The sequence below is a fragment of the Gorilla gorilla genome, chromosome 15 (genome assembly GCF_029281585.2).
Source record: "Gorilla gorilla gorilla isolate KB3781 chromosome 15, NHGRI_mGorGor1-v2.1_pri, whole genome shotgun sequence".
Lineage (NCBI taxonomy): Eukaryota > Metazoa > Chordata > Mammalia > Primates > Hominidae > Gorilla > Gorilla gorilla.
This window is the reverse complement of record NC_073239.2, coordinates 91,653,755-91,671,749: the sequence shown is the minus strand read 5'-3', so window position 1 is coordinate 91,671,749 and position 17,995 is coordinate 91,653,755. Positions and strand designations below refer to the sequence as shown.

The following is a 17,995-nucleotide window of genomic DNA, read 5'->3' as shown; positions in this document are numbered from 1 at the left end:
GACAATACCATTTCCATTCCCTTCTGGCTATCTCCATCTCCCATTTAATTCTCTGGAATTCAAGCTACCAAGTCAAGGACCTACTTTCCTGAAAACTGGTCCAGAATTGTTCTTCCCCCTCCAAATTACATATACACATGCATGAGAAGAATATGTTACTTATTAAATTTCTCTTAAACTTTTACTGTTAAGTATATAGTAATTTGCACACCTAGTAAAGATTGTTTTATAGCATACCTATCATCTCGGGGTCGGCGTTCTCTGTCAAATCGATCCCGGTCATAGTCAATAACACCACGATCCCGGTCTCGATCTCTATGTGTCTCACGATCCCTTTTAAAATCTCGATGATCTGCTATGACATTACTTTGACGATCAAAATAAGGCTCACGATCTCTTTCTCTATCATAACGATCACGCTGGCCTGCATGCTCTACAAAAACAATTAGTACAAAATAACTATATCCCTTTTACAGAAATAAAAGCAGAAAACTATAAATCTAACTTCAGAGCTGGTATAAATTTTTGCCATAAATTCAACTAAGAATCTTTTAGCTGTATTAAATGGAGGCTCAGATAATCTCACCAAAAGGAAAATCATGTGATAATTAGGCCCTAAAATGTTTAAAAATACTGACCTCTCTGGGAATCCTACCTGTCTCAAAAGTTGATCTTTCAGGTAGTGGATCTGGGCGTAGAGTTATTCTTTCTCCATAAGGTATCTGTTCAACTTTATTAGTGGATATATCTGGTAAACAAAATCAGAGATAAAGTACTGTAAGAGTGAAGCTAGAGAAAGCTAAAGCTGAAGCTAACAATTCCTGTACAATCCCAAATACAAGTTCACTATCATTACTCACCTCGGCCATGGCCATAATCAACAGTCTGTTGTACTGGTGGCGGCTTGGACATTGGTGGCATACCCATAGGCACTGGGCCAGGAGGGGGAATGGAAGAGTGAACAGGTGGGGGTGGTAATACTGGAGCAGATGGAATTGCTGCAGTTTCTGACTTAAATTCTGAATTCAGTCCTTGTTCATCATTTGTATCCCAGAGCCCATAGAAAGAATCTTCATCCCATCGTTCCTGTTCTACAGCTGAAGTTTGTGGCTTTATCACTGGAGGAGGAGGAGGTAGAGGTGGAGGAGGTGGAGGTGGTGGTATTGGGACAGGTGGCCTGGTCACAGGAACAGATGATCTTGCTGGTGGAGCAGAGGGTCTTACAATTGAACCTGGTGGTTTGCCCATAGGAGGGGGAGGTCTATAGGACCCTGGAGGCTAGAGAACAGAATAAATAGCTTAGTGGACAAGTATACCACTATGTTTTTATAGATCAGTGGAAATTAAAATCTGGTTCTCAATTTATAAGAAAAAAGTTAACACCTTGGACTTATTCAAAATTTCGTGCTTCAAAACATACCGTCAAAAAAAACTGAGGACAAGCCACAGAAAGGGAGAAAACACAGGCAAATCTTATATTTGATAAAGAACTTGAATTCAGACTATACAAAACACTTAAACTCGGTAAGACAAATCATAAAAAAAAAAAAAAACTATGGCCAAAAGATGAGAATAGATATTTCTCCAAAGAAAATATATAAATGCCCAATAAGCACATGAAAAGATGCTCACCATCATTAGTCATTAGGGAAACACAAATTAAAATCCCAATGAGATACCATTTTCATATGCACTGGAATGGTTATAATTAATAAGACAGACAAAAACAAATGATGGCAAGGATATAGGAAAGAAAAACCCTTTTAGACTGTTACTGGGAAAAAATGGTGCCACTATAGAAAATGCTTTTCCAATTTCTCTCAAAAAGTCAAACATAATTTTTTTTTTTTTATTTTTTTTTGAGACGGAGTTTCACTCTTGTTGCTCAGGCTGGAGTGCAATGGCGCAATCTCAGCTCACTGCAACCTCTGCCTCCCAGGTTCAAGTGATTCTCCTGCCTCAGCCTTCTGAGTAACTGGGATTATAGGCACCCGCCACCACGCCCAGCTGATTTTTTGTATTTTTAGTAGAGATGGGGTTTCACTATGTTGGTCAGGCTGGTCTCGAACTCCTGACCTCAGGCGATCCACCCGCCTCAGCCTCCCAAAATGCTGGGATTACAGGCATGAGCCACCGCACCCGGCCAAACATAAATTTATCATATGGCTCAGCAATTTCATTTCTCGGTATCTATCCAAGAAAAATAAAAACATATGTCCATCCAAAGACTTGCACACAAACATTCATAGCCGTACTATTCAACAACCCTAATGTCCAACAACTGGTGAATGGTTAAACAAAATGTGGTATATTCATGTAACAGGTTATAAATAAAAAGAAATTTAAAAAGCAGTAAAAAGAAATGAAGTACTGAGTCATGCTACAACATGGATAAACTTTGAAAAGAAGATAGACACAAAAGACTACATATTATATAATTCATTTATACAAAATGTCCAGAAAGGCAAATCTATATAGACAGAAAGTGCTGGGACTGGGGTAGGAATGAGGATTAACTAACTGTAAACTGGTGCAGTGATCTTACAGGGGTAATGAAAATGTTTTAAAATTTCCATACTCCAAATTAGGGTGGTAGCCACGTAAGATTCAAATGTCCCAGGCCAATACCAAATCTACTGAACTTCTGTAGGTGGGGTCCCACCAGTAATTTAAAATTAAAAAAAAAAAAAACCCTCCATGAATAATTCTGATTTATACCCCTCGGTTAAGAACTATCTTCCTATGCTCAGTGTGCAGGAAGGAGAGAAATGAATAAATAAATAAGAACTATCTTCCTACTCTAGAGACCTATCTCCTCCACAAAAACAGTAAATTTTCAGTGAGAGAAATCCTAGATAGCCTCCACACTTCTGTTCCTTTCAGTTATCTGGTTGACAATAGTCGTCTGTGGTAAAGCTGAGACCAACAGAGAACATGAGTACTATGAAACAACAAAATAAACTAAATGAACATCTAGTAATCTAAGGAGTGCCACTGTTGTGTGTCCTCCTTCCATTTGCTTTCCCAAAGCATCACCAGGTACCATCAGAAATGTCTATGACGGAGATGGTAGGACTTCTTAGCAGATTGGTCCTATCTACTCAATACTGAAACCCAGTTGCCACATACATTTTATTTTTATTCTTTCTTTGGTAAAGACGGTGTCTTGCTATGTTGCCCAGGCTGGTCTTGAACTCCAGGCCTCAAGTAATCTTCTCGCCTCAGCCTCCCAAAGTGCTGGGATTACAGGTGTGAGCCACCATGCCTAGTCTCTATTTTAATCTTTGTAAGCGTGATTCAAACACTTACTTCCCATTTCTTAGTTCACTGTGTCTGGCTGGTTTGGTTTTATTTTTTTGTTTTTTGTTTTGTTTCAGTTTTTTACTTCTCTGTTATTCTAGGATGTTTTTTCTTTATTGATGCTATTTTAGATCCTGGAGAGCCCACAATATACATTATTTATATATTTGCCCATATATACGCAGTACTTTAAAAATAAACTTTCTGAATAATAAAATGGAGTTGACTAATATGGAAGGAACATTATTTGACTGGAGGTAACTACTGGCTACAGTTAAAGACAAATGGCTATTACCTAAAGGTAAACTTTTAAGTATGGCATGGTAAACTTTGTTAAGAAAATGCCAATATAGGATGAAGCTATTCAGTCTGGGTAGATCTATCAAGACAAGTTTTAACTATCTTAAGATCTCACAGAAGTATACTTATAAATTTTTTAAAAAGTGCTTTCTTCATTCTATATAGTGAAAGTAAAAGATACATTTTTAAAAATTATTGTTTATATGAGAAAGGGTTAGTATCTATATTATATTAAGGATAATGAGTTAATTTAAAAAAAAAAAACCTGACTCAAACAGATAAATGGGTGAAGGACACAAACAGAATTTCTGTAAGAGGAAAGTATAATTAACAAATATGGAAAAATATTCATGTTCACTAGTAATCAAAAATGCTGTATTAAAATTATTAAATATACCAAAAATATTAAGTAGCTAATGCTTACGAGGCTATAGTATAGATGTTATACAATTTTTTTTTCATTTATTTATTTATATATTTTTTTGAGACAGAGTCTCACTCTTGTTGCCCAGGCTGGAGCGCAGTGGCGCTGTGTGCAACCTGTACCTCTCAGGTTCAAGCAATTCTCCTGCCTCAGTCTCCCTAGTAGCTGGGATTACAGGTGCGCACCACCTGGCGCATGCCTGGCTAATTTTTGTATTTTTAGTAGAGATGAGGTTTCACCATGTTGGCCAAGCTGGTCTTGAACTCCTGACCTCAGGTGATGCACTTGAGACAGAGTCTTGATCTGTCACCCAGGCTGGAGTGCAGTGGTGCAATCTTGGCTCACTGCAACCTCTGCCTCCCAGGTTCAAGCGATTCTCCTGCCTCAGCCTCACCTGTAACCAGGATTACAGGCACGTGCCACCAAGCCCAGCTGATTTTTATATTTTTAGTAGAGACGGGGTTTCACCATGTTGGCCAGGCTGGTCTGGAACTCCTGACCTCTTGTGATCCACCTGCCTTGGCCTCCCAAAGTGCTGGCATTGCAGGCATGAGCCACCGCACCTGGCCATTATACAACTATTATAGAGAGCTGTTTGGCTATGTGACAGGAATCATTTAAAAAGTATGCTTATTCTGGGCCAGGTGTGGTGACTCATGCCTGTAATCCTAGCACTTTGGGAGGCTGAGGCAGGTGGATCACCTGAGGTCAGGAGTTCAAAACCAGCCTGGCCAACATGGTGAAACCCTGTCTCTATTTAAAAATACAAAAAAATGAGCCAGGAATGGTGGCAGGCACCTGTAATCCCAGCTACTCAGGAGGATGAGGCAGGAGAATCACTTGAACCCGGGAGGTGGATATTACAGTGAGCTGAGATTGTGCCACTGCACTCCAGCCTGGGTGAGAGACTACACTCCGTTTCAAAAAAAAAAAAAAAAGCATGCTTATTCTTTGACTGAAGTGTCCCACTTTGGGACGTTAAAATCACTGTTGGCTGGGTGCAGGGGCTCACACCTGTAATCCCAGCACTCTGGGAGGACAAGGCATGAGGATCACTTAAGCCCAGGAGTTCGAGACCAGCCTGGGCAACAACGCGAGACCCTGTCCCTACTAACAATTTTTTTTTTTTTTTAATTAGCCAGGCATAGGGTGTGTGCCTGTAGTCCCAGTTACTCAGGAGGCTGAGGTGAGAGAATCACTTCAGCCCAGGAGTTTGAGGCTCCAGTGAGCTATGATTGTACCACTGTATTCCAGCCTCCCAGGCAACAGAGCAAAAAAAAAGAGACAAAACAAAAACATAAAACTTACTCCTAAGAAGTTATTGGCCGGGTGCGGTGGCTCATGCCTGTAATCCCAGCACTTTCGGAGGCTGAGGCAGGTGGATCACCTGAGGTCAGGAGTTCAAGACCAGCCTGGCCAATTGGTAAAACCCTGTCTCTACTAAAAATACAAACAATTTAGCCAGGTGTGGTGCCAGGCACCTGTAATCCCAGCTACTTGGGAGGCTGAGGCAGGAGAATCGCTTAAACCCAAGAGGCGGAGGTTTCGGTGAGCTGAAATCATGCCACTGCACTCCAGCCTGGGCAACAGAGTGAGACTCTGTTTCAAAAAAAAAAAAAAAAAAAAAGGAAAAAAGAAAAGGAGTTATCTAAAATAAGAACCCAATACAAAGACATTCATCAGGGTAATATTAAGAATAACAGTGAAAGATCAGAAACAAATTCCAACAGAAATTGAATTAATTCAATAAATTATTGTAAATCAAAAAATAATATAGCATATAACAATATCGAAAGATGATTATGATTTGTTAAGCAAATAAAGCAGAAATGTGGATGTACAATCTGGCGCTTCTATTTACTAAGGCACACAAAGATGAAAGATACAGTTCTTATCTTATGGACTCAATTTAGAAAGAAAGACAAGAAAACAGACACTCAAAATGCAACATGATAAAGATGACAACAGAGACTAGTACAAGATGTTACAGGGTATGTACGAGGGTAGTTGCCCTACATAGGTGGAAGAGAAAATAGTAGAGCTGAGTTGTAAAAGATAAACAAACATTAGCCAGTTGCAGGAGGGGATGGGAAGGCAAAGAAAAGACTCTAGGCTTAGAGAACAACATGCATACGCAAAGGAATGAAGAAGTAAAAGAATCTAGCACATTCACAAAATTGTTAAGTAGCTCTATGTGGAGGGAAAATGAAGCATCAGAGAGTGGAGTACCAAGCAATGGTCAGCAGAGGTCAGGCCAGCTCAGGAAGAACAAGAAAGTCATGCAAGAGATTCTAAATTTCATCCTGAAGGCATGGGAGAACACTGAAGAGTTTTAAAGCCAGGTAGCCACATGGTGACATTTGTTTTAAAATGTCCATCTGGCCACAAATCACATCGACGCTGCCTGAAGTGGAGTATAGGGGTAGTCCCAATCACAAAAGGGCATGAGAGAACTTTTTAGGGTGATGAGAATTTTGTTTTGTTTTGTTTTGATTTTGAGATGGAGTTTCGCTCGTTGCCCAGGCTGGAGTGCAATGGCGCGATGTCGGCTCACCGCAACCTCCACCTCCCGGGTTCAAGTGATTCTCCTGCCTCGGCCTCCTTAGTAGCTGGGATTACAGGCATGCGCCACCACACCCGGCTAATTTTGTACTTTTAGTAGAGACGGGGTTTCTCCAAGTTGGTCAGGCTCATCTCAAACTCCTGACCTCAAGTGATCCGCCCACCTTGGCCTCCCAAAGTGCTGGGATTACAGGTGTGAGCCACCGCACCTGGCCGAGAATTTTTTTATCTTTTGGTATACATCTGTCAAAACTCGAACTATAGGCTTAAAATGGGTGTAATTATACTTGAGAATTTGATTCAAAGGAGGTAAAATCAATCAGCAGCAGGGTAGGACAAATCAGCAAGATGGAGGGTTGATTTTCAGGCTTCAAGTTAGTGTGACTAGGTGATAGTGAGGAAAAAAGACAATTTAATGGGGTATGATAACGAGCCCCATTTTGAATATGCTGCATTTGACAGGAGTCACATCCACAGACAGAAACCCTGCAGACAGGTAGATGCGTACAAAGGTCAGGAGATCCGATCTGGGGAGTCAACAACACCATGGTGGTCACTGATGTCAACAACTATGTCTTACTGTTAAGTATTAGACCAGGATGGAAGGGAACACTGAGAAATGAAAAGTGTTAATTTGATGAAATGGTTCAGTAGAGGTTCAGTAGAGCTGTTTTCTTCATTACGCTGTCATAAAACTACTTGCAAGATAACATTTTAAACATTTGAAAAGCCCATTACTGGCTTAAAGGTAAAATAACAAAAATAAAAGAAGTCCTGGCATGCTCTTGGGAAAAAAAGGAGAACTTAATTACTCAAGTCTTTAACATAAACACCCCTTTTCATACTGCCTGAACAGTTCTGAAGTATGTACTGGGGTATGACATTTCCCCATCTGAAGGACTAGTAGCCTGAAGAGGTAGGAAGCATCACGAGGCCCACATCTAGCCCTGCCTAGATGGAAAACAGGACTTTTTTTTTTTTTTTTTGGTAGAGATGGGGGTCTCACCATTTTGCGAAGGCTGGTGTCAAACTCCTGGGCTCGAGCAATCCTCTCGCCTTAGCCTCCCAAAGTGCTAGAATTACAGGTGTGAGCCACTATGCCCAGCCAACAGGACTATTTTAACATAAAAATTACTAGAAAAATTCTACCATTTTGTGAACAGAAGCTATGTAGTTCAGCTGTACTTGGTGTACTTATCAAAATCTGGGGAAAAGGAGCATCTCTACCACACTTTTGAACATGCTTTTAAGGTGTTCAAAGTTCAATTACCATAAACTTTTAAGTTTCCAAAATTTACATTTTATAGAGGAAATTTGTTATTTGTTCAATTTTTAAAAAAAATCAAACAACATAGAAACATACAAAGTAGAAACCATTTCATTTTCTGAGCACACATTCTCCCATACCGGATACATTCCAGGTCTTGAAGATGTATTCTGCAATCTTGATTCCTGAGGTGGTAGATGGTCAGCCATCTGTGGCTCAGACCCGAAGTCTTTCATCTTTTGAAGCTGCTCTTTCTGTTCCCTGCAAACAAATAAAATTGACATAGTACATAAAGCATGCTTATTCCATTCCTAAGTGACTACAATTAATATTTAATTAAAAAAAGGAGACCTAAAAAAACCTTGTCCTAAAATTCTCTGCAGTGGCCATACACTGGGCAGCTCCAGGATTACCCTCTTTTGCTTTTATGTAGCTAACTCATCAGTCATTTAAGACATATAAATAATTATAAATTATTGAAGATATTCAAGAATAGATTCTACAACCTGCCTCAGTTGTTTTCTACTATCTCATCTACTTGTTATGTTTTTCTTTAATCCAAGCAAAAGCTCTCTTGCTATTTTTTTTTTTTTTTTTGAGACGGAGGAGTCTCACTCTGTTGCCTGGGCTGGAGTGCAATGGCACGATCTCAGCTCACTACAACCTCTGCCTCCCGGGTTCAAGTGATTCTCCTGCCTCAGCCTCCCGAGTAGCTGGGACTACAGGCACGCACCACCGCGCCCGGCTAATTATTTGTATTTTTTTAGTAGAGACGGGGTTTCACTATATTGGCCAGGCTGGTCTCGAACTCCTGACCTCATGATCCGCCTGCCTCAGCTTCCCAAAGTGCTAGGATTACAGGCGTAAGCCACCACGCCCGGCCTATTTTTTTCAACTCTTTAGACCAGAGGTTGCAAAATGGTGGCCCATGGGCCAAATATGGCCTAAAAAGGTTTTCAAAATGTGGCTTTCACATCAGTTTTTAAAATTTGAAATTAGCTGTCATATTTACAAAGCAAAATATTTCATATATAAATTTAAATCTTAAAGAGATATGGTAACACCAGGCCTACATTCCCACAGGCCAACAATCAGCTGAGTGCAGTAGAGGCTGCCCATGTTAGATGAAACAACCTGTCACAATCTTCACCATACTCTACAGAGTTATACTTGGCCCACTTTCACTCATTTTTGTTATCTGATTCTTGGGGACATTTTAATTTATGGTCCCTGCTGTAGATGGTGAGAACAACTGTCAGTCTATACCTTTAAAAACAACATTTCATATTCCTGAAGATAATTATGTAATCCTTCGGTTTTTTCTTTAAACTGATGGAATTCCTTTTACTTTTTTTCACAATGCCTACCTTAAACATAGGTAAAATCCACTACAATTTCTTAAGACCTTTTACAATTTTCTCCTTACATTAAAGTGACCCAAATGAGGGTCCACAAATGAGGGACCACAAAGTAAGGGTCAAGTGTGTAAGATTATTTACTGCTCAGGTAAATCCCATCATCACATCCCTTATGATACTCCTTACGACTTTACACTGACACAACATAAACGACTTGTATTCGGCTATGACATTATCCATCACTCCCTATATATTGTTTAATTATGTTCATGTTGCCTAGAAAGCTTTAAAAAAGGATGAAGCAGCAACAGCACCTTTTATCCAGCATTACCATGCAAAGCAATAATGAATTAAAAAGAAATTTCAAAAGGAAAAAGAAAGAAACCTTGGCAGCTTAACAACACCAATCAGCTTGGTATTCTCCATAAATAACACATATTTTAGAGTTTTAGACAGACTGAATTCAAAGGCCGGGTTTGCCACTTACTAGCCAAGGGAACTTAACCTCTTTGAACTTTAGTGTCATTTGTGAAGTGGGGATAATACTACCTTATCTTTGCAGGCCTTTGAGATAGATAGACTGACATAATATACACTCAATTATTAGCAAGTGCCTAGTTACATGGTAGGTGTTAAATTAAAATTAAAGGTGTCTATAATTTAAAAGTGAATAGTGTAGTAGCTAAATATTCTATAGCATGCTTTCCACATTTTCTTCATGAGTAATCTGGAAAAAATAAACCTCTTAGCTATAGACCATACAAACCTGCCGTATCTGGTCTTTCATCATTACCTTTTCTTCACCGTATTTTTCTTTCCTAGTTCTAAAGTTTAAGTTATAATTTATTGTTAAGATCCACAAATGTAAACCGGAATTGAAAAATGGAAGAAACACATTGGAATTTATCAAAACCTAATCATTAATTGACTTTCTCAAAAAAATTGCTTTAAAAAAGCTTTCAATCTGTCACTGACTTCTAAATTCCTATCCCAAGATACAGCTGGTTTAAGGATTAAATGAGTTTATTATACACAACACACTTAGTACAGTTCCTGGCCCGGAGTAAGCATGCAATAAATGTTAGCTTTTGTTATTGTTGTTACTACAAGAAAAGAGGAAAATTATGTAGATACCTATACATAGTTGATTGTAAGTCAAGAAATCCTATTTTCCATTTCACAAAGAAAACATTTGGTTATGTAGAAACAAATAACATCCTCAAGGAGAAATATCTGCTTTTAGTTATAATGAAAGATAAAACATCCCCAAAAGAAAGTATCAATAGTTAGACAAATCTGAGGATGCTCCTAAGCAAACCATTCTTAGCTTCAACAAAGAAAAATACAGCACTTTCCAAAGTTTTATCAATGATTAGTGAATATAAAGTCTATCAGATCTAATACCAAAGAACAAACTGCTTACTGGAAAAAATGAAGGTTACACATGAACCCTGTGAAATCCAGAGCACTGAAAAGTTGAAGTTTGACACTTGAAACATGCACAGGCATGGCATGCCAGCAACACTTCTACAAAGGCCAAGACAGCAATCAATTTTCACATCTTAGGGCATATAAGTTTATCATTAACACAGTTCCTAAATACCCATTCTAACCCTAAAACAGCACTGAATGACCAGAAATACAAATTAAAAGTATGTGATAAGAACTTGAAGTAAAATGATTCCATTCAAATATATCATATCACTTTAAAAAGAGCAGTCTGAATGTGGTTTTTATTAAAAGAAAGGATCTGAAGGAGTCAACTTACCGAAGCATTTTCAGTTCTTGTGCAGCTTTCAAAATGATTTCATGCTGCCTCTGACTGAGAACCATTACCCCTCCAAGGCCTTGGTCAGAGTCTAAGCTTGCATCGGACCCCATCATTTCTGAGGAATGATGTGAGGAGGGCATATGTTCCGCCATGGGGGAATGTCTATCCACATCAGATGGGTACCATCTGTCTGACAACCGTTCTCTTTCCCAGTCCATTCTGTCAGGAACATAATCTCGCTTTTCCCGCCATGTATCTCCTCTTTCTGGATACTCTCGAATCCTCAACTCACCCCTATCACGGAAATCTCGATCATACCCATGCTCTCGATTTCTTTCTTCTCTCCATCTATCATCCCGATATCTATCCAAAGGTGGAAGAGGTGGGAGGGGCGGTAAAGGTGGAAGAGATGGAATATCCCGTTCACGAAACTGTGATTCTTGTTCATCCAGTGGTCTCCCATAATCTCTGTCCCACTCATTATCCAAACTTCTATCATACATATCCATAGGTCTTCCAATCCGATCCACATCCCTGTCCATGTCCCTGTCCATTTCCCTATTATAGTCCTCATCCATATCCTGGTCTCTCTCCCAATCATCCCACCAAGGGCCTCGCCTATCTCCATCATGAGACCGAGATGGTGGTGCTGAGAACCTGTCCTCTCTGTTATAGAGCTCTAGTGTATCATCTTGATAGTCACGTTCACATTCTCTCCAGTATCTCTCTCTATCCCAGTCATCGAGTCTTTCTCGTTCCATTGGAGCATTTCTACCATCTAATGGAAACTCTTCATGCCCTCGCTCTTCTCCATGGTTCCATGGAGCCCTAGGAGGCTCATCCCGGTGATATGGATACACTTTTTCCCCACCATCTCCTGGTTCTGGTCTGAATGGACCTCTATCACGACCAAAATCTGATCTTCCCAGTCCCCTTTCTCGACTGCCAGGCCCTCGAGGTGGTCCTCTCTCCCTGCTCCCAGCTCTTCGGGGTGGTACTCTCTCTCTACTCCCAGCCCTTCGAAGAGGTCCTCTCTCCTGACTGCCAGCCCTCCGAGGTGGTCCCCTTTCTCGGCTGCCAGCTGCACCCCTGTCCTGGCTCCCTTGCAGACCACCTGGCACTTTCTCCCGACTGCTTCCAGGCCTCACCAACCCTCTGTCCCGGCTACCTTCTCCTCTGTTCATCTTCTCTCGACTGTCTTCTCTTCTACCCATCATCTTTTCCCGAAAGTCTTCTTGCTTGACCAATCCTGGGCCTCGACTGATTGCCTGGCCGCGACCTCTGTTTACTAGACCTTTATCCCGTGTGTCTTCCATTCTGCTTTGCCCAGGACCTCTGTAAGATGAGCTGTTGCCTCTATTGCCTTCTAATCTATTATCTCTATTATCTGGCCGAGGCAGGCCTTTATCTTGGTTGTTTTCTGAATGGGGTAGACCAATACCCACAGGTTTAAAATCATTATCTGCTGTTAATGATGATGTTGCTACTGCTGTTCCTCCCTCCATCCCCCCTGTTTTTGAAGGAAAAGTAGATTGAGCAGGTACAGGCTTATTCGCAAGGGGTACAGGCTGAGTAACAGCTTGGGCTTTGTCGATTTGAGTCTCCATACTTTGAACATTCTGGTCCCAATTAGAGGGCTCTACGGGCCCTTCCGAGACTTCACTTTTAGGTGGCTCTTGTTGAGAGTCGCTTAGATTCTCATTTGACTGAGCCGCCTTGACATCCTTTACATCTGCAGCAATGGAAAATGCAGCTGATTGCATTTTAAAATTCTTCTGCTGGTTACTACTGGTGTCTGCTAATGGTTCTTTGTTTCCTGAAAGAGGTTCTGCTTGTGACTTAGGTTGCTGCTGATGCTGCTGTCCAAAAGCTGGTTTGGGGCCTTTCCACTGTGGTCCACTCTGTCGAGGACTTAGGGATGTACTGGGGGTAATATAAAATTGAGATGCTGGCCCCCGGGGAATCATTCCCCACTTGCTTTTAGTGCCCTCTGCTGGGTGACCTTCATATCTGGGTCTTGGCCCATCGGGGCGATTTCCTTCAAAACGAGGCCCTTTGGGTCTCGGTCCTTCACACCTTGACCCTAAATCCTCAAATCTTCGAGGACCATCAAATCTACAAGTAAAACAAAAGATATTACTCAAGACAGTAAAGCAGAAAAAAAAATTCTCCATGTAAGAATATTTAAGGCACTCTTGCCTTAGAATTTGTTTACAACAATGACTCTTTTCAGTCATTAAATTAATCCTGAGTCACCAATATCTTAGAACCAGTATGTTAAGGTGGCAGTGCTCAGAAGGTCTTAGGACAGGCTTTGGAAATCATGTCAGTATTATCTAACTTACTTCAACACATCTCCTGCCGCAAGTCACTGATATACTGAACGGTTAAAAACCAATTACAGGCCTGGCGCAGTGGCTCACACTTGTAATCACAGCACTTTGGGAGGCAGAGATGGGCAGATCACCTGAGATCAAGAGTTCAAGACCAGCCTGGCCAACATGGTGAAACCCTATCTCTACTAAAAAAAAAAAAAAAAAAAAAATACAAAAATTTAGCCAGGTGTGGTGGCAGGTGCCTGTAAATCCCAGCTGCTTGGGAGGCTGAGGCAGGAGAATCACTTGAACCTGGGAGGCAGAGGTTGCAGTGAGCTGAGATCACGCTATTGCACTCTAGACTGGGTGACAAGAGTGAGACTCCGTCTCAAAAAAAAAAAAAAAAAGCAATTATAAATACTGTGCCTTAGGAGACAGAAAAGGCTGCTCATTTTAAAGAGAAAAAAATTAACAAATTCCATAACTAACTCTGAGCACTTCTGGAATTAAATTGTAACTAAAAACTAAATATGAAAAGACTAACAAGAAAATATAGGATGATTATAAATATTGTTAGAGCTAGCACTAACATTTTGATTGACAAAAGTTAAAAAAAAAAAAAAAAGAAACAGTAGCCCTATCTTAAGAGTAGGTTCTGACATTTTAAAAAGTCTGCACAGTTATTTTTGCTATAAACCCACTTGCTCATCCAGTAAAAAGAAAGTACACATCCTTTATCTGTCAGGCATTACATTACATCCAAGAGATACAAGAATAAAATGTCATATGTGCCCTCAAAGAGTTTACAACCAAATATAAAGATAATCTAAGTGTAAATAAGTACCAAGAAATGTAATGTCTCAAGTCTATGTGTACACAATAAGGAAAACAGAATTGGAGAGGCTTATGTTGAGTCTTAAAAGACAACTTCTCTGAAATCAAGCTGACAGAATGAGTTGGAGATGAGGAAAGTATGTGGCAAGGGCACCTCAAGCTAAGGAAGCAAGAGGAAAGGCAGAGAAACGCGTATCAGCAGAGCATGTCTGGAAGTGCAAATAGTTTAGCATGGCTAATGCAAAGGGGAAACAGAGTCAAGAGAGCTGATAAAGAGGGAAATGTGGAAAAGCAGCACACTAAAAAATAAGGTAAAGAAGTAAGCGAGGATCACTCTCCAGAAGATTGTGTATGCCTCATGTGGCAGAGACTACTGGTGGTCTTCCAGTACCCATTCCCCACTTATCTACAATAACAGGCCTCCTGTAGCTAGACACAACGCCCCCCAGACAAGACTCTCTTTCTCAATATCTCTTGCAGCTACAACTGGCAGCCAAGTTCTGGCCAAGGAGCTGAGAGTGAAAATGATTTGCACATCTTCTGGGTTGTCCCCTTAAAGGAAAGGGCACATCCTCCTCTTCTCCATTTCCTTTTTCATGCTGGTTCTGACATGGTGGTGAAATATCCAGGACCAGGTAAATCAGAAGGAATTGGATTCCTGAACCATCACCTAAGTCCTAAGAGAGAATAAACTTCTAACTTGTTAAAGCCATCTGACTTGGATCTCGATTATAACAGATAAATTAATTCAGCTGGTTAAGGAGTTTGGTGTTACCTTATAAGCACTTAGAGCCACTAAATATAGTCTGATTTTTAAAAGATTGCTTTAGCAGAAAAATAGTGGACAGAGACAAAAAGTTTAAAGATCATCTTTACAATTTGGATAACTGAAGGTGATGCCTAGTCTAAGGCAGTGACTGATATGAGAATGTAGAGGAGGGGATAAAAGTGAGAGATGTAAAATAAGGTAGAATGGATAGGATTTTGTCACCAGTAGAAATAAAATGATAGTTGTAAGGGAAGAATTTAAGATGATTCCAAGGTTTCTGGCTTAGGTGACTGAGTAGTAGACAGTGATGCCTTTCATGACTTTTAATGAGTGCTAGGAGGCTTTTTCTTTCATTTCTTTGGGAAATCAATGAAGACTAATAAATTCAGTGTTGGCAAAATATTTATTTCCTATCCCTGTGACTTTAGGCTTTGTTGTTCTAAAAGTCTAGTTTCAAAGAGACGAACACATCCACCAGGGGACACAACAAATCATTCCACTAACCTGAAGTTGAGACCCCAACTTTACTCTGAAGTTCCAAATCAAGAGGCAATGGAGAGGGTTACTGTATTCACTGGGGATGACTGACCCTAACTTTCAAGAGGAATTTGAGTGACTATTGCACAATACAGGTGAAGTGAAGTGTGTCTGAAATGCAAGAGATCCTCTAGGACATCTCTTAGTATTTCCCATGTCCTGAGATTCAAGTCCACGGAAAATTGCAAAGGGTTTTGTAGAACTGCAAATAGTAGAAGTAATTCAGAAAGAACTGCTAATAGCCCATATCTTTCAAGAATGAAAGCCTGGGTCGCCCCATGAGGCAAGGAATCAGAACTGGCTGAGGTACTTACTTAGAGCAAGGGGAATATGGAATGAGTAGTGGAAGAACATATATACCAGCTATGACCACATGACCATTGCAGAAATATGGACTACAATAGTTACAAATATTTCTTCCTTAATTTGATATATATGTGTTTAAATATATGTGTGTGTGTGTGCGCGCGTGTGTGTGTATTAACCAAATATTTTTTGGTTCATTTGTTTTCTTCCTTATTATCTAACGTGTTAATAAGAGTTAACCTTATATTTCAGTATTTAAGTTACAGAACATGAAAGAGGGAGTGTGAAACAGGTGGAGAAGGATGAACTAATATTATCTTAAAGACAAAAAAAAAAAGACTTTGTGTGCTCTTCTGGGGAAAGAGAATGTTTTTGGTTGTCCAGGAATAAATGTCTCATGTTAGGTGTGAAAATCTCCCCGTGACCCAACCTAATCAGAAACATATGGGAAAGACTGCCAGGCATGGTGGCTCACGCCTGTAATCCCAGCACTTTGGGACGCGGAGGCGAGTGAATCACTTGAGGTCAGGAGTTAGAGACCAGCCTGGCCAACATGGTGAAACCCTGTCTCTACTAACAGAAAACTTAAGCTGGGCATGGTGGCGTGTGCCTATAATCCCAGCTACTTGGGAGGCAGAGGCAGGAGAATCACTTGAACCCAAGAGGTGGAGAACGCAGTGAGCCTGAGGCGGTGCCACTGCACTCCAGCCTGGGTGACAAAGTGAGACTCTGTCTCAAAAAAAAAAGAGAGAAAGGGAATTTTGGGAAATGGAGTTTAGCCTAGCCAAGTTGACCTTTTACAAACCCATTGCAAGGAACTGAAAAATACACAAACCCATAATAAACAGAGAGAGGGGGTAATCAGAAGATGAAAATCTTGTTTGTACATTCTGAAAGACAAAGAACAAATATGAGTGGTAACTCACAGAGCAGGAAGAAACCAGTTTAGAGTACTGATGGCAGAAAGGGATAAAATCAAAAGAAGGCTGGCTTGCCCAGAGAACCTCAGAGAGGGTCAGGATTCTCAGACACTAGGGGGTGCTAGGGAAGGAAAGGAGTAAAACTTGGGGCTAAAAATACGTAAATCTATATTCAGAACCATCAACCAGCCTTTCCTTAGGCTGAATGTCTCTTAAATCCTTGAATTTGAGAGTCCCCTAGCAGTAGTAACAGTTCCTTACCCTATTCACATAAAGCAGAAACCTGACAGGTAACAAGCCCCTCTCATATACACAGAGCTCCCAATCAGTTTGTCAGTGTCTTCCATGCTTAAACATAAATGGACAGCCAAGGATTGCTAGATATTTGAGAAACGCGTCCAAAATGAAAGAAAAACTAAAGATAAATAAATAGGATCTGAATTTGGAGAAAACAGAATGCAAAAAGCAGAAAAGAACTTTCAACTCAAATTGTTATCCTCAGAGAGATTCTTAAAGAGACTGCATCTATAAATCAAGAACAATGTGCTATTTATAAAAAAGATCAACGCCAAAAGAACCACAGAAAAAAAATTTCCAATTCTCAAAATAAAAGATGCAATAAAGGACTAGAAGTTAAAGTATCTCAGGAAGTACAACAAAATGTAAGATAAAAGGCACAAAGATAATCAATCCAACAGATCCAAAATCCTACTAATGAAGAGTTCCAGAAACAGAAAACGAGAGAAAAAAATGAATGAAGAAATAGCACAAAGAAATGTCCCAAAGTTAAGAGATTCCAATCTCTAGACAGAAAGGGCCCAGCATACTGAGTACTCAGTACAATTAATAATAAAACTAAATAAGCAAACAAAAAACACTGAAATTTCAGAATACCAGAGATTTTTTAAGTTTGGGAGAGAGGAGGTCACCAAAACAGGAAAAGAATCAGAACAGTATAACACCTACACAATGTGATAGAACAAAATAGAACAATGATCCTAAAACCTTGAGGAATAATTATCTTCAACATCAAATTTTATATCCAAATTAGCAAGTAAGTGTGAGATTAGAATAAAGACATTGTCAGATATAGGACGACTCAGAAAATTTACCCCTCACCCACACTTCCTTAGCAAGTTACTTGAGCATGCACTCCAGGAAATGGAGGTACTGAATGGTAACAGGAAGCCATGAGATTCGATAAACAGCAAATCACATTCCAAAGGGTCGGCAAGGGGAATGCTATAGTTAACACCCATATGGCAGAGTGTTGAGGAAGAACGCAAACTTTATTTTTCAGGACAGTTAAATAAATATGTAATATCTAAAATG

The 17,995-nt window shown here is 40.1% G+C and overlaps 1 protein-coding gene across 3 annotated transcripts in view; it reads right to left on the bottom strand.

The window, feature by feature from the left end:
• YLPM1 (YLP motif containing 1) overlaps positions 1 to 17,995 on the bottom strand; it is a 73,262-nt gene that overhangs the window by 25,570 nt on the left and 29,697 nt on the right. For all 3 annotated transcript variants that reach the window (XR_004067189.3, XM_004055454.5, XM_055360949.2), the window contains exons 5-9: positions 10,980 to 13,097; positions 7,994 to 8,114; positions 861 to 1,278; positions 656 to 748; positions 238 to 433 (exon numbers count right to left, since the gene is read on the bottom strand). Coding sequence is in view for 2 of the 3 variants with exons in the window: in XM_004055454.5 (XP_004055502.2) it covers positions 238 to 433; positions 656 to 748; positions 861 to 1,278; positions 7,994 to 8,114; positions 10,980 to 13,097 (2,946 nt within the window). In the remaining variant the exon portion in view is untranslated. The remainder of the gene's footprint in view (positions 1 to 237; positions 434 to 655; positions 749 to 860; positions 1,279 to 7,993; positions 8,115 to 10,979; positions 13,098 to 17,995) is intronic.